General features: G+C 46.2%; 1 protein-coding gene across 1 annotated transcript in view; it reads right to left on the reverse strand.

Annotated features, from left to right (window-relative positions):
- Positions 1–16,131: 16,131 nt before the first annotated feature.
- Positions 16,132–17,346, reverse strand: part of LOC144098484 (lipopolysaccharide-induced tumor necrosis factor-alpha factor homolog) — an 8,181-nt gene continuing 6,966 nt past the window's right edge. The window contains exon 3 of the mRNA XM_077631170.1: positions 16,132–16,537. Within this exon, the coding sequence (XP_077487296.1) occupies positions 16,435–16,537 (103 nt within the window). The 3' untranslated portion in view covers positions 16,132–16,434. The remainder of the gene's footprint in view (positions 16,538–17,346) is intronic.

Below are 17,346 nucleotides of genomic sequence, written 5' to 3' on the forward strand. Positions count from 1 at the left end.
GAGGAGTGTGTGGGGGCATCAATTTTCTTGAAGAAACAAATAAGATAACTTCGAGCACTGATGCTTGCGCCCAGGGCAGTGTGTTTTTTACTGCTTGCGAGTCGATGGTATACAGAATTAAGCGCTGCTTGTGTTACATGCTACTGCGCTAAAATCTCACATTAGAAGAAATCTATTCAATCGCAGTTGCAATGACACTCGACCCTCTTTTTAATAATGTCACGGCATAGAGCCTTCATGCTGGTTTGGTTTAAGGGAGTTCAACGTCCCAAAGCGACTCGGGATATGAGAGACGCCGTAGTGAAGGGCTCCGGAAATTTCGACCACCTGGGGTTCTGTAACGTGCACTGACATCGCACAGTACACAGGCCTCTAGAGTTTCGCCTCCATCGAAATTCGACCGCCGCGGCCGGGATCGAACCCGCGTCTTTCGGGCCAGCAGCCGAGCGCCGTAACCACTCAGCCACCGCGGCGGCTCAGCTTTCATGCATACATAAAATCGGTTTGGGAAAAGTAAACGTGCACACAGTGAGTCTAATAAACTGTTCCTCAATCAAGCAGTGAATCAGTCATTCGTCCAAGAAATGAATGAAAGCCGGACAGTACCTAGTCCTGCCGTAGTACAGCGATGCCAGCAAGCCACCTCAGCATGAAGCTGTAAACAGCCAGCTCAGCGACGCGCCATAGCATAATGACGCTGCGTGCAGATCAACGTTTTCAGATCAGTATAGCTCGAAGCGAACGCCAGATGAGGCGCGCCTGCTGCTAGGAATTCACTCATCCCACTCTCTAGCTGGCGTGCCGAGAGTCAAGAGGAGGACGCGTAACCATGGCGACCGGTGCGACCCCGCGAAAAGCCTTTCCGCAATCGTCCTTTTTCGCGGCCACCGGGGCGGCCTTGACCACTGGCCGACCGCGAAGCGCGCGGTCAAGGTCTGCGCGAACGCGAAGTGGGTCGCCTCCCTAGTCGGGGTCACTGCGCGACCTCCCTCGTTCGCGTAGAGGGAGGGGGGAGACCTCTGCGTCCTCCGAACGCGGACAGCGCAGAGCATTCGCCGCGGCACAATCGGTATCGCCCCCGAGGAATAATCGGGTCGCCCAGTTCCTCCCCTTCCGCCTTGCCTTCTCCTGCTTGCCGCTCTGTGTTCCTGTCTTCCAGCAGAACGGAGAAGTTGAAATGAGCGAGCTCGGTGGAAGGGATCTTATACCTAGGGAACAAAAAAGTCGCGACGAAGGAAAGAACGGACGGCACGGGCCTCCCGGCGTTGCGACTAGCGGAAAACGAAACTACAAAACAAAAACGAAAGGGCCGAGTCAAAGAAACCACTATCATTTTCCCGTCTTTTTTTTTTTTTCGCGTTCACTGTGTGCTGCGCAGGCCCTTCATCCCGTAAAATGAAAAACGCTGTGTCCCTTTCGCCAACAATGCTGTTATGAGGAGGAGAGCCTTGGCCAACTCGCGGCTGGTAGGAACCATGCGCCTGCTACAAAGGAAAAGTGCCCCCAACTGGTTAAGAATAAACCAAGGCAGACAGGATAGACGAAGTTCGTACTCACAACTGAGTTTATTACGCGGGAAGGAGCTCTTTTTCTACGTAGAAACTTAGGTGCGGTACAGAGATATGAGGTTACATGAAACAACAAAACTGAAAACAAAAGAACGAGAGGACATTTCTCACTGTAATCAGTGCGATCCTTGTAGCAATCCAAATTCACTGTCGTTACATAAGAGTGATGGACGGAGTGCCTATTCCGGCAGCCCTGATCTCGTGCGATTCGAGGAGCTTCCTCTCAGTTTTGCTCTGCATGGGCTAAGACGGTATAAACAAAGCGAGAAGCACAATTTTTAGGACAACGAGAACAGCGGGATACCACACTGCCGGGGTGGGTGGGTGGTCTGTTCACGTGTTCGCGTGTTCGCGTGTCTGTTGCTCATACAGGGACTCCAGAAAAGGGCGGGGGGTCGCCTCCCGAACATCAGCCCCCCCCCCCCCCCCCCTGTTTCCCACTGCTTGCATCCAGATCATATTTCTGAGAAACGCTTAGATTCGAGGACGTTATGTAAATTACAGTGGGACTGAGATAGTTGGGTTTGTTTCCAGTTGTAAAGCATTCCATTCATTCATTCATTCATTCATTCATTCATTCATTCATTCATTCATTCATTCATTCATTCATTCATTCATCTTTATTCGACATTTTTACAGAGGTCTGGAGCACAGACAAAAAGCTGAAGAAGACAGCTTGACGGGGTCTGTGTATTCGTTTCAGTAGCCTAAAGCAATCGTGTCCCAACAGAAGTAGTTGGTTGACTGACCTCTCTTCATGAGCATGGTTAGCAAAATTGAAGCAGACTGTGCGCCAACTTTTCTAATGCAGTCGATAACTCCTCGTGTGACATCTTTATAAAGCTGCCCATTTCAATTCATGGATAAATACACCTTTGAACAGCGCATATAAGAAAAATGAAAATAAAAGTTAATAAGCATGACAATAAAACATGGAATGAATCAATAAAGCAAACTCGAAAAATTGTCTCCCCCCTCCCAAAGAAAAAAAAAAGGTTCCGCACAGTTCCTGTGTTGATATGGCAGATTTGCGGTTCGTCCGATATATCGCTGGTCTCATGAAAGTGGCATGTTCTCAAAAACACTTCGTGTCGCGCTCAGTTAATCGACTTTGAGTGTTTTGCTGACAGCGAGTTCTTGGCACGTATGCAATCGGGGCAGCCGGAACAGAAAAATGTTTCTGCACCGCGTGCATTGCTCTTACGGATAGTGAATTTCAATTTTTTTTGAAACCGTGTGCTGATTGCACAGAGCAATCTTTTGTAACCTCTTATTTCAGAATCACGCCTCATTTTCTGTCCGTCTAGTCGTTCCAATGTGCATCTTCAATTCTTTCACAACCGGTCTGGCGTGGTCTTCCTTTACAGTGAGCAACCATACAGGCCCCCGTCTTGACGTGTTCCCTGTACCTGTGTACGACACTTGTGCTCTCAAGCCCTGACAGTGCAGTGACAGGGGGGAAATCTTTTCGTTGAAACTGCAGCCCATTAATTGGCCTCTGTCTTACAACATGTGCAGCAGCTTTCGATGCTACACTGCATCTCTTTTTTCCCTCTTTTAGTGCAACACTACTACCACTGCTTGAAGAAAAATGGGAGCGGTCCGCACCCGCCTCTCCGTAAGCTTCAGTATTCTCTGCTTGGAATGTGGTCGAGGCCTATGATAACGGTGCCCGCTGGGTTATTACGCGAGAAGCGGGACTTACGACAGGGACCCCAAGCTCAGGCTGCCTGTGCACTCTTATCTCTTTTTTTTCTTCTCTCTGTTGTCTGAAGTTGCTTGAGTGATTGTCGAAACGTGGGACACAGGGCGCAGTGCTGCTATTCCGCTCAACGGACCACATAGATCGCGGCGCTCTACCTGGACTGAGTTACCACCTCTGTGCAAACTTCAACAACTCTTGCTTCATCAAGTGTTGCTTCAACAACTGCGAGGACTGTTTGGCATGAAGAACGTTAAGGGCTGCTCAGTAAGTTGCAGCCGAACGCTGTTTTTACTTTCTTCGCTGAAACTTCGTTGTTTGTTATAAGTGACAGAATCGAAGGGTGTCACTTTAAAATGAAAATTCCGAAGTTCCGCATTTTCGGGATCGCCTCACTTAAGGGTATAGACCCCACAAGCGGCGGTACGCTTCAGGGGCGGATTCAAAAAAGAAACGCGGTAATGCCTCGGCCCTAAGCGAGATTTGCTCCGGGAAGAAAGCATCGGGCTCGAATTACTCTTACGAAGAAAGTTCAATATATGCCTGGTAAAAAAAAGGACGTGGACTTATTTGTGGTCGTAACTGGGACCTTGTGGAAGCGCATGTTTGCATTGATGAGAAAAAAATGGCGGAGAGGTCGGTCGGCGGTAACGTAACACTGGCTTGCCGCTGGATGTCCTTATATGTTCCGAGGTGAAAGAAGAACGGAATGGGAAATTTCTTTCAACTTGGCGTAATCAAGCGAAACATTTTATTTTTTACCTATTCCGACAGGAGACTTTTTTTTCGTTTCTTCTCTGCCCTGCTTTCATGATCCGTTATCTATACCGCAAAAATAGAAAAATGCCAATGCTCCATTGTACCCGTCTTCCGTGCGCTGTGGTTCGAGCCCTCGCTGGCTTTATCAGACCGAGCCTGAATGCATACTGTGCTCCGGTTCTTATGAATAATAATAATAATAATAATAATAATAATAATAATAATAATAATAATAATAATAATAATAATAATAATAATAATAATAATAATAATAATAATAATAATAATAATAATAATAATAATAATCTAGTCTTCCTCTTGTGCATAACTTCGGTTCATAATGTGAGTTTCTGTTCCTGTTTTCTTCAGATGCACTAATATAAAAGCCATGTAAGCTGTCTGCTTGTCACTGGCAACCAGAAAGTTCGTCTCACCGATGTTGTTTCCGAGAAGCTACAGCTCTAGTGTCTCGAGCTTTGTTTTCTGGCCTTTTTTTTTCACCATTAATTTTCTAATGCATGTTCACTGCTGGGATTTTCTCTTGTCCTTAGTCCCGTGCTGAATTTTAGGAAGTCTTACATTTTGATTGCGTTTGCTAATCAAGACAACCTATATGGACCTCCTTCACCCCGCGACGTCACGAAGATGCGGTGGCGCTGATGTTAGCAGCGACTTTCGCATGGTAGGCAAAACAGGTTCCGCTTGCCCGTGCCTACCGCAGCTGCCGCAGCTACCGGCGGCTGCTTCAAGCCTGTGCACTGCAGAAGCAGCATATATTGACCAGCTGCGTCACTGCTGGATCCGCGTAGTAGCATAAAAAATATTAAATTAGCCTCGATAGGTTTCTCGCGCATAAATGCCGCATTCGGAAACTGGCTAACAGGCATTGGGCCACGGTAGTAAAGCGCGAAGTCTGGGATTCGATAGACACTGCCACTCAATGCACTTAATAGCATGCAAGTTACTGCGTTCATTCACCTGAACTTCAGGATAGTAGGCTGATAATTGCTCAAGGAAAAAAAAAGACATATGTATCTGCACACGTACTTATCACCTTGAGCCGGAGTGCACGGGGCGCCGACTGGTTCACTCGCCCCCAAGGAATGCGTTTTTTTGTTAATAGCACACCATGTTTAAATGGCGCGTTTTGTGACATTTAATATTTACTTGATATTGTTTCTTGATATGACGACGTAATTATTTCATTCGAGTCGAAAGAAGTCTGGTAAGTTGTGTCAATCTTGCGCGGTCGCGTTGGTGTGCTTAGAATAGCGTACCTTAAGTGTGCTAAACGCCATATGCTTTTTCATTGCATCATGCATGTGTCATGTTTCATGAGTTAATACATGATTGCGAAGCTTGTTTGGAAAGAAGCAGCCGCAGGCGTGCTACTAACAGACACTTGGCGAGATTGAGAGGGGACGCGGCATGAAAAGTGTTTTCGTTATTCATGCATGCGATATGTAACTAAACTTGGTGCAAATATGAAATTACTACGCTAGTTTCAGTAATTCCTTTTATTTATAGCTATACGTGGTGCAGTTCTGGGTAATTATAATTAACACCGTCGTCAAGTCCCGGCCCAAGGTCTCAAATAATTGAGTAGATAGTGCGCAGTTTTTTTTATGCCAGCACGTACATGAAGCCCTGTTCTGTACGATGACGCGATTAGTTCTTTTTCTATATGATCAGTACTTATGCATGCATAGTTACATGAAAACGTTTCTTACAAAAAAATAACTAACACAATACTACATGTGTAGGGAAAAAAAATCGAGAGATTTATTACGCTCCTCAACGTCTCAGGAATAGTTTGCGACAAATGGAATCATTTGATTTTCATGCGAATTACGAAGGTGAGTGATCCAGTCGCAGAAAATGTGAGAGGTCAGAAAACGAACCTTAAAGTTTATTCCCTCGTTTATGCCATCTTCGCTTTCGCTTTGGTCAAAGAAATGCGGCACTGAAAGCAAAGAAATTACCTAACAATTTTTGACGACCACACTTCTAAAAAGCGTAATTTATAAATTTGTACTCAATATTTTGCTATAATTTTTCGTCACGAAAGTAGACTTCAGGGCTAGGACAGAAAATAATTCTAAAAATCAAAAATTTTCATCAAATCGACCAGCTTAACAAGAGGACAAGTCGGCCTGGCTGGTGCGTGGTCATGCGGCTAAAAACAGCGCTAAGCGAGACAGGAGATCGGGGACACGACGCTGTCCCCACTTTTCGCACAGCGCGACACGTACGTATGTCAGCAGACGATGAGCGCATGTCTGCTCCGACGAAACAACGCCAGCACTTCCCCTCACTACTGTCGCGAAGTAAAATCATTCCGGCTAGTGCAGAGTGTCAAAACTTGTTTTATTCAATGCCTAGCGCATAAATAAACGGCAGGAACGCTTTCTACATGTTTACTACTAACCATATATACAATACACAGTGTCAAACTATTCCTCTTTATAGGCCGCACGTGGCCAACGCGAGCTCGTGTACTTCGACAAATTACTAAGTTGGAAGCATCGACCATTGCTATGATTCGCAGAAACTGGAAACGCGCCTACAAGCCTTGAAAATCCGCGCACAACACCTATCCGCGACGCCACTCCCCGACCTTTTGCCTACCACCAGCTCGCTAGCGACTGCAGCGCCACCTCGTTTGTTTACAAACATGCAGGAGGTCCATAAGACAGATTACCGTAACTAGCCGGCGAGCGGTGCCGCTGATAAAAGAAATATACACAGGTGATGACTTTTTGCTAAACCTCCCGCAAGCATGAGGAATGGCGAAGGCCCGGCACTATCGTTATCATCGTTTTCATGAATATCAGAAGCGTGATCGAGTTGCGATTACTTTGCTTCATTGATTGGTCACTTGTGCTAACTTTTAACTTTTTTTACTAGCCACTGCACTTTTGAGGCTTGATTATTTTGCTGTTATTGTGTCGCCAGCACCAACACTAATATATTAGATCGTTCATGGGCGCCTCTGTATATATATATATATATATATATATATATATATATATATATATATATATATATATATATATATATATATATATATATATATATATATATATATATATATATATATATATATATATATATATATATATATATATATATAGGGAGCGGGTTGTCCCGCTGCACACGGGACTCCGCCGCCCCTCGAAGAGAGCGGAGGGCACTATATATGCCGACTGCTGCCCGAGACCCCAAGGCTCGACCGAAGGCCGGCGCGATGCGTTCAGTGCCACGCGGGCCGCGATGCAGGTGAGCGCTCGCCCGATGTGTGTCAGCTGCGGTGCTCCAAGGGTACGCGTCCGGAAAAAGAGGCATGGGCGAACTGGCATGCTATTACGACATCACATTGGTCCCCTCGCATGTCGTCCACTACGTGCTCTAGGACAACTTCCTGTGGCTATGCGAAGAATGGATGGATGGTATGAGCTGCCCCTTTGAAGCGAAGCGGTGGTGGGCGCCACAAGGCTGCGTATATTTGTTCAGCGTTATGGCCTCAACAAGCACTATCGTGGAGTCCAGAATTCCAGTTACTTTCAGGCTGGACTGATTATGACTCCTAAAACCTTGTCCCTAAATTTTTTCTCTGCTTTTAAAGCGCTATTTTGAAACTGTTTTTTACTGACCTCTGTCGCTGACGCTCAGAAGTTACCTCCGTTATCCCTGAACTATAGTGCCTAGAATCTACTTGCTAGTGTGCCGAGGGAGCGCGCTCGCGTGGCCGCTGCGGTGATGCCTTCCTGCGGCCACCGCGTGGCGGCGCTGCTATTCGCTAAGGTGCCACCACGCCGCGTTCGCTGCCGAGGCTGCGTAGGAGCGCTGCGCTTTTCGCTACGGAAGCCTGTCTCTGAACGCTTTGAGAGCACTTTCTGCATAAAAACACTACTGGCTGCAGACAATCTAACCGGCCTGGCATTACCAGGAGAAAATCCTGGACTGATACAGTGCTCGCCGAAGCGTTTGACACGTACCACCAGGTCCAGTCTGCTCAATTTTTATTCGTTTATTCTTTGTGGTGAACCGCGGAAGGACTTAAGCAGATGTCATATTGACTGCCTAATGTTCAGCGAGGTATCCAACTTGAAATAAGCAACGAAAGTTGATGCGTTGGCCGCATTACGTTGTTGTGATTGAACGATCGAGTATGGTCCGGACTCATTGTTGCTACACGGAAACTTCCGATCGAGATTTTATTCGACTAGGGGCCATTCGATTGCGATCCACGCATCGCGATCGCGGGCGAAGGATATCGTATACACCTTCATGCTGAGTGAGCGCTCGGCTAGCTCTGTGCAGGTGGAAAGACCGAGTCGTGGCCCCATTTTCAACGGCGAGCAGATCATCTATCCCGGAATGGCGTCGCATATAGGTAAAAGAAAAGCAGGGCTTTCTCGCTCTTTCCCACCACGGGGTCCGTCTTCAAAGATCGCATGCGACGATCAACACAAGCAGTTGGAATAGGTCTCACTATTGATGTGTTTTATTTGCAAATCACAGCTTGCCTCATACAACTTATGCAGGTGTGTATGAGCTTGCGCTTCCCTTTGTAACAGAACAAAAGAAAATGGTGATTGTACCATATTGATTCTTATTTACAAATCTGGAATACAGTAAAAACAGATAAAAAACAGAGCTTGTTTAAGCACGCGCTTGCTTTGTTCTTTTCCGAGAAAATACACTGTAGCGACTACAAGGCTGCGTTCTGGCATCAAGCTTCCAAATGTTACCATCCCTTCTATATAAAAAGTGGCAAAGTTGTTTTTCTCTGCTCCATAACGTGCGTAGTCTACAGAGCCAGCAGGTGTTTCAGATATTTTGGTCCAGGTTGCAGGGATACAAACTGAGTCCAACGGATGCTCATCTTCAACAGCAATGCAACCCACATGCTGCTGAGGGCGTGAGTTCTCACTCGGCTCCTCTGTTGCTGCCAACTCGTCGGAAACATCGTCGAGCGTGCTTGACGGTCCATGGCTGACGCCTGCACCGGCACTGCGCGTTTGCCCTTTAGCAGCAGGTTGGTCACACAGGCTCCTCACTTTTCTTTATGTCTTCTTAGGCAGAAGGCATTTCGGATAGTTGTCGAATACTGCTGGCATGACATCGGGCATGAGATGTGGTCTATCTCTGACGAGCTCGTTGACGACACCGTTCACCGTCTCTCGATGTGGCAGTGTTCAAAATGTTTCTCGCAGACAACACACGCTGGAGTCAACTTGTGGTCCTGTCTTTTGATCAGCCGCTCCCACTACGCAAGTCTTGTTGGGTCCGAGGACACACGGAACATGGAAACCTTGCCCGGATTCGACGGGCAGCCACTCCGACAGAGCGGCACGAAATATGTTTTTTTCCGGCCTTGAGGCTTCGACTTTACCATCATTAGTCGCTGTGGTTTTCCCTCACGTGGAAGAGCACGGACAAAACAACAGAAAAAAAGCGTAGGTGCGACCAAAATGCTACAATCCACACCACGCACGACCAATGCAACTGCAGCGACTGCGGCATGTCCGGCAGCGACGGCACCTTTACGATGAGCAGCGCCCCTCGCGGCCGCAGTTGGAAGGCATCGCGCGCGCTGCCACCCTCTCCCATTGGGAGAGCGCTCCGCTCGACACACTAGTAAGATATTCTAGGCACCATACCTGAACTATGGTGGCTGGAAAGGGTAGTGTGACAGGCGCAGGCGCGGGACTGAGCAGCTTGCGATGACAACCTCAGAGGGCGCCTCAGGCAGCAGGGGAGCTATGCCAGTACGCCGTAGCTATGCAGCATACACGAAATGCGGGCATTTGGGCGGCTTGCGTTACGATAGTGGTATGCTCATTTTGTGGACATTTGATTTTGTCTTTTAAGATAGGACGCGAAAAACAGACGAGCAACCGTTCTTCACGAGAGCAAAAACTCCCGGGTTAGCGCTGATATTTGGCGCGTGCATGCGGACTGCCCCATTTTTTTCTCGCATCTTGCCTTGTCTACAGCTATATCAATTAGATATGGCGGCTAAAAGCAGGCATTCGCTACTAAATCTACACAAGTAAAACTCCCAGCTGCAGCCTTTTATTAGAGGAGGAGGAGGAGGAAAGGCGGGGAAGTTAGCAGGAAGAATAACCGGTTTGCTACCCTGCACGGGGGGAAAGGCAGCTGGGGGGATACAAAAAGATGAAGGAGAAAAGAGAGTAGCAGGAAATTGAAATCACTATGCAAAGTCACAGCGTTCGGTTGAAGTAAGGAACTCGGCTCCTCGAATGGACCACATGCATGGAAGGTTCTGCCTCTTCCACGAAATTGTTCATTGAAGTTATCAAGCTGCGCTGCAAACGACGGTCAAAAATATATTAGGCATCTTTATGGGTGGGGAGTTTTCGTGCTTGGGCATATAGGTTTATGAAGGCAGGGTAAGTTAATGTGCCGAAAGCAGGTTAAGTCTGCATGAAGCTCCGCCCACAATCATGAACTCCGCACAGAATTCCTTCACGACAAAACAAGTAGTCGCTTGTTAAAGCTCTTATTGTTACCTAAACAACAAGCCAATCGCAAGAAAAAAATTATAAGCTCTAGAATTTTGATGCCTGGGTTGTTTAATAAGGGCAAAAATTAAAAATCTTATTTAATTTACGGTTGTGATTCGCGAGCGGAGCAATACAGGACGCCGCCGACCATGACACAGAGTTAACAAGTGTAGTATTTTTAAGTTGCATCCCACCATTGTTAGCTTAATTCCCCTGTTTTCTGACGTCCGCAACATTACCGCAGAAACCTATATAAAAAAAAATTCCGGAGCCCTCCACTACGGCATCTCTTCTTCCTTTCTTCTTTCACTCCCTCCTTTATCCCTTCCCTTACGGCGCGGTTCAGGTGTCCAACGATATATGAGACAGATACTGCGCCATTTCCTTTCCCCCAAAAACCAATTATTATTAAAAAAATTGGTGGTGGGCTTCCGTTAAACCGCTTTTATACCACCGCATACCCAGACCTTGCCCACGAATGGCTTCATGCCGCTTTACATTAATCTTGGCTATATTAACTTCCCATTTTTTTAGGGTAATCTTGACGCTGGGTAAGAAATAAAGAAGTTTGAAGGAATTCTGCCGAGCACGTGATCATGTCACATGCCAGAGCATGTCACTGACAGCAGAGATGAGTAAACGCGCGCGTGACTTCTGGTTTACCGGGTCGCCTGTGCGCCAGACAAAAATTACGACAATGGTCGGAAATAGGTAAAGACAACGTCCTCGACCGTACAGGGCAGTTGTTTCGGTGAAGGTGACGGACATTCATTTGCGAATACCAGCTGTGTTTTCTTGCAGATTTCTTTTCTTCCTCTGTCTGCGCCGTGGTCCACACAGCCTCCCATTGTTATACGCAATAACTGGTAATGTATACTCACGAGGCGTTCCTCTTGTTTGTCTGCGGTCGGAACGTTTTCGCGTAAAACACGCTACGATTGTCGCGCCCTCGAGCGGTTCTGGTTGCACACACATGAATCTATATGTTTGAATTTCTGCTCACAAGATGGCGGTGCAAACAATATTTCCGGGAGATGGACACTTTGTGCATTGCGTGCGGAGAGGAGGAGGAAACGGCTGAACACTTGATACTTTTCTGTAAAGGGCTTCACTCTACAGTGGAAAGCAGCGGGGCTGAGTTACCCAAGGCATTGGGGTTTAGGGATAGTGAAGGGAAAGTGGATTTTAAGAGGTTAGAAGTAACCAAGCGAAGGTTATCTGATTGGTGGCTAAAAGCAAGACAGGAGTAAAATTTCACAAGACATGGCTAGGTGGCTTGAGCCACCGCCCGATGTAAAGGGTTCAGCCGTATCCATCCATCCATCCATCCATCCGGCACAGAGTCACTGCCGGTCCTTGCGTCGGTTACTGTAATAGTAGTGCCTGTAGATATCGCAATATTTCGTTGAGAAATAAAGGGCGGTGTTGTTGTACCATGCAAAAATATTTATAATTTCGCTCTGCTTTCGTTTCCTTCTCCCCTCTACTACTTTACAATCAGGTCATGCCGCTAACGTAAGTCACTGATTGTAGCTTGCCCTTGGTTGCTCCCTTTGCTTATCTTTATCCTACGGGTTTGACTAGTGTCTAATGGAATGACTTGATCGAACAGACACTGGTCCCACGCACCTCAGGAGGCATGGATGAATTTAAGAGGTAACCCCTCCCTTCCCCTTCTACTTACTCTTGCTTCTCTGAGGTGAGGTGATCACTTTGGGCTTAACCTATTCGGATTAAACTGCTCTAACACGGCCTATTTTCCCAGCAGGCTGCAACGAATACATGAGCTTAATTAGACGAGGGATTCTTCTGTCCTACACCTTCATCCCTGGGAGCACCGAACATTCGAGTAGTGATGAATTTATTTTGTAAGTTGCAATGACGTTAAATGTTGCATTGGAATGTTACATGAATGTTAAAAATTAACAATTAACGTTATGTAGAGAAAATCATAGTTGAACATTGGAAGTAGACATCGTTTCGAAGCTGAATTTTAAATGTTATTATAGTGCTAGATATTAAGAAATAATGTTATATGTTGTATCGAACACATTACCTTAACGTTCGAAATAAACAGTTTTGATATAGTCCTGTAAAGGTTGTAATGTTGGAATCACAAATATAAAACAACATTACAAACATATTTCAAGCACTGTTTCTCAGAACTTTTCCCTCTGCTCTCACTATTGCGAGAACAATTAAATCTTAAATTGCGCCTGCTATTGATTGCATGCACAACCCCATTATTTAGTTACAGAGCATTGCTTATTAAACAATCACCAGTATCACCGAAGGAACACCCCTCGGTAATGCGGATATAGGTGTTACTCCATGGCATCCATTTAGATGTGAGTGAGTGAGTTGCATGTTGTGCTGTATTGCATGGGGAGCTAAAGTGCCGCCTTTGTTTTTGGTCCATTCAGAGCGATTATTAAATTGAGCACCTTAACAATTGGCGGGCCTGTATGGGCGTGCTGAGCTGCTTTACCATTTGCGAAAATTTTGCCTTTATGTAGTTTAATATTTACTTATTGTTAGGAAAAGGTTAGGAAATGTTAGGAACAGAAACTTCAGAAAATTAGATGTAGGGACACTGAATTAACGTTTTACCAAAATAAAAAAATGCTTGTTGCGGACTAAGTGAGCATCAAGCTAAGAAAGATTAGTTGGTACGTATTAGCCAGAACGATCGTGATATACATTAAATCTCGCTAGACTGTGCGAACAGTGAGTCCGGTGCGTCAACACAATTCGATTAATGCGACAATTCGAATATAGTGGATTCGTTGTGGCAGGTATTTACTGTCGAGGAGACGTCGAATGTACTACACGAGAGGGTCGCCAGTGAGAGAAGCGCAGTCGTTGCGGTGTCGGAATTCAAGACTAAAAACGTGAGCTCCATATGCGCGGCGTGCTCACGACATACTATTGCGGTTCCGGCGAAATCCTCGGTGCGTGAAATCTGACAGCTGGCGAAGATTCGCAGTTTGTTTTTTTGCCACGGTGTCTCCACGAACCGGGCCACCTGTTTTGCAGAGTTCACGGAAATATGATTGTGTTACTGACAAATAACTGTAGGCCGGTATGCCCTGATCACGTGACGTGTAGCGTTTCGACATTGACATACGGCTGCTTTGGGCGCACCACGCAAAACACACAGAAAACTTAATGCCAGGTCCGGGTCGATGATTGAAGGGTGCACTCCAGCTGACGCTACTCTTTAGCGCCGGCACGCAACGATACTCCTTAGAAATGACACACAACATAGTCGAATATCGATAAGTAGAACTTAAATGAGGCGGAACATTTGTTCCAATGAAATGTAGTTTGAATTAAGGGGGGCCCGACACGAAACGTTGACGGAACCTAATCGTCCATTTGTACCAACCGGAAGTTTGAGTTAAACGAGTTTAATTTAACGAGATGCTGATAGTATTGGGTTTCTTTTGATCCAGTGGAGAATTGCGCAGCGCCGGTATTCAAACCGTGGTCCTCTTGCAAGCCAGGCGGCTGCTGTAGCCTCTACTCCATCGCTGCAAGAAGAGTGTCAGGCAGGGAGGCACGATCTCTCCATCACTGTTCACAAAGTGCATACAGGAGGCATCCAGAGAACTGGATTGAGAAGATTGGGTTTGGTTTTGTGAGGTTTAACATCCCAGTGCGACTCAGGCTATGAGGGACGCCGTAATGGAGGGCTCCGGATAATTTCGACCACCTGGGGTTCTTTAACGTGCACTGACATCGCACAGTCAAGGGCCTCTAGCCTTTAATTCGCCTGCATCGAAATGCGACCACCGCGGCCGGGATCGAACCCGCGTCTTTCGGGTCATCAGCCCAGCACCGTAACCACTGAGTTACCGTTGCGGTTTGGATTGGGAAGCGTCGCGGATAAACGTTAACGGAGAATGCCTTAGTAATTTGTGATTTACTGATTTACATTTCTTTGTTGGTAACACAGGATTCGAGGACCTAGAAATGCAATGCAGAACGGTGGGTCTAAAGGTTAGTCCAATGTTCAGGAGAATCCAACAAGGTGGAGTATATTTGTGGTTAGGGAGTAGTTACTCATTAGCGTCCAACCAAGCGCAGCCATACGGCTACAAAGAAAAGTTTTACAGCTTCCACAGAAACTTCGTAGTTGAAGAAAAATTCTTCCTAGCTCGGCATCGAAAATCTAAAAACAAATCTAGAAATTAATACGCAGAAATGCAGAAAAGTGCTCAGTATAGTCATTTAAGGACGCATTAGGTTACGACAGGATGCGAAGCATTGCAGGTTATCAGTAATAATTTACCTGCTTAAAAGAGAGGCAGTGACCACTGACCCAGACCACAAAGCTAAAATAACAAGAATAAGAATGGGATGGGGTGAATTTCGCAGGCACGCTTAGGTCATGAATCGCAACTTACCTGTATCCCTTAAGAAAAATGCTTACAACAGTTGCATCTTGCCAGTACTTATCTATGGGGCAGAAACTTGAAGGCTGGCGAAAAGTCCTGAAATTAAAGGTGAGGACAGCGCAGAGAGCCATGGGAAGGAAAATGATAGGTGTAATTCTAAGAGACAGGAAAAGAGCAGGGCGGGTCAGGGAACAAGCGCACGTTAATGACATCCTAATTGAAATCGCAAAGAATATGTGGGCATGGGCTGGAAGTGTGGAGGCAATATAACCGATGCTCGTTAAGGTTAACGGTGTGGTTTCCAAGAATAGGCGAGTGTAGTAGGGTGCGGAAGAAAGTCAGGTTGGCGGACGAGATTTGGAAGTTAAGGTGGCCGAAGCCGGCACAGGACAGGGTTAACTGAAAAGATATAGTTAGGCTGATTGTGAGTACAGGGTTTAATGGATTTAGAGAGTCGCCATAGTCCAGAGAGATTGCTGTGAGCCACGCCGGAACGAAGAGTTCTGATTTAACCTAATCTGCCTCTAGTGGCCGGCATACATTACTTTCTCCCTGCTGTTTATCTCTCCAACTACCCTTCTCGCCATTCTGCTCCAGCTGCCATCAGACACAAGGTACCCTAGAACATTTCCCGTCCGCATGCCTAGCTGCTCTCACCTATTCCTTCCGGCCATATCCCTCTCCCGCGATTGGCTTACCTCGCGTGGTAGCCAGCTGCCCTTGGCGAGAGCAGGCCCACGTAAGTTTCAGCTCCTAATAAAGTATTTCCCGTATCTCTCTCGGCACAAATACTCTAGGTGAATACTTTTCAAGCACCGTTTCCGTTTGATACTTGGACGGAGTTTCAGCTTTCGTTTCCAATAGCGTCGGAACAGGGCCGCTAAGCTAGCGTCGTTTTCAAAAGCGGCAACATTGTCTTCTAACCGCCTGCGTAAGCTGTAATAACACCTCTACAGAAGAGTTTCATGCTCGTACAGATCCCCAGCAGCGCAGGTAATCGGCGCAATGTTGGAAACATTGGCAAATGCCAGTCCAACAAAGGCCCAGAGTGAAACCATGTATTCCCAATATTAGGCCGATTACACGTGCTGCTCGGGATTGAACTGCCCGGTCTAGTACTGTTTGTGTAGTGATCCAGACGGAGCGACGTAAAGGAGAGAATGTCACCCTTGTTTTCGCTCCTCTCTTTATCATGTTGCTCCATGTGACATCACAGATCGGCACCGACCGCTCGCTCCAGCTGCCATCCTCTCACACGGGGACGTGGCCTTATGGAATGCAGCACTCACGAACACACTCAGCAGACGACACAGTCTTTGCGCATTTGTCACTGGCAGTGGCCGCGAGGCACGCGAGGAGCGACTCCCGGCGACGAGGTGTCACGTTGAACGGCGCCTTTGGAGCAAGCATGCAGCAGGAAGCGAGTACGTAGGAGGCTCCTTCTCCTCCTCCGCGTGCCGAGGTGTCATCGCTCACAGCATCCGGCGTTCTCCCAGCCTCACGTTGCAGTTGGGGCAGGTGTGGGCGGTGTCCTTCCACGCGTCCACCACGAGGGGAACCCAGAAGCAGGGTAAGCTGCGCATGCGCAGTCGCGGAAAGATTTCTCGTTGACACACAGTAGGCACTTCCGTGTGTGTATATATATATATATATATATATATATATATATATATATATATATATATATATATATATATATATATATATATATATATATATATATATATATATATATATATATATATATATATATATATATATATATATATATATATATATATATATATATATAAATGTGCACGGGAAGACACAACGAAGGTCTGAGAAAACACTCAAGACGGAGCATGTTTCACGCACTAAGCACTTTCAAGCAATGGAGCTGCGATCAAGTGGTTTCACTCTCACTGTTTTTTCTACCAGCGAATATAGCGAATCCAACTAAGGCAAGTTATAGGGTAGAGTAGAAAACTATCCAAATTTGTCAGACATGGTAGTAGAAGAAAACTGTATGAAATGGCATGGGGAGGGGCGTTAACGGTCCAAAGATTTTTTTTTTTATCGAGCTAGGCATATTCGAGAGTTGGGCACGGCTCTCTTCTAGATTTATGGCCGCGCTCAGACGGGTTCGAGCTAACGAAGTAATTATTATTTTGTTTGAATTCCCGCAGACCTTTAGACGATTCTCCAGAGCTGTTGGAGTCCATTTGCTTCCCCAATGGCATTTCTCATTTATTCTGTGTGCACACCAGTTTGCAAATGAACTTTCTCTAATGAATTAATCTGGAAATATGAAAACGTTTACAAATAAAAAGGAGGGCCAGACGTCCTCTAACGTCTAAAGTTTTTCTTTCCGGGTTTTTTTTTTTTCCTGCTCTAATTAATCC

Source organism: Amblyomma americanum, chromosome 7, assembly GCF_052857255.1.
Source record: "Amblyomma americanum isolate KBUSLIRL-KWMA chromosome 7, ASM5285725v1, whole genome shotgun sequence".
Classification (NCBI taxonomy): Eukaryota; Metazoa; Arthropoda; class Arachnida; order Ixodida; family Ixodidae; genus Amblyomma; species Amblyomma americanum.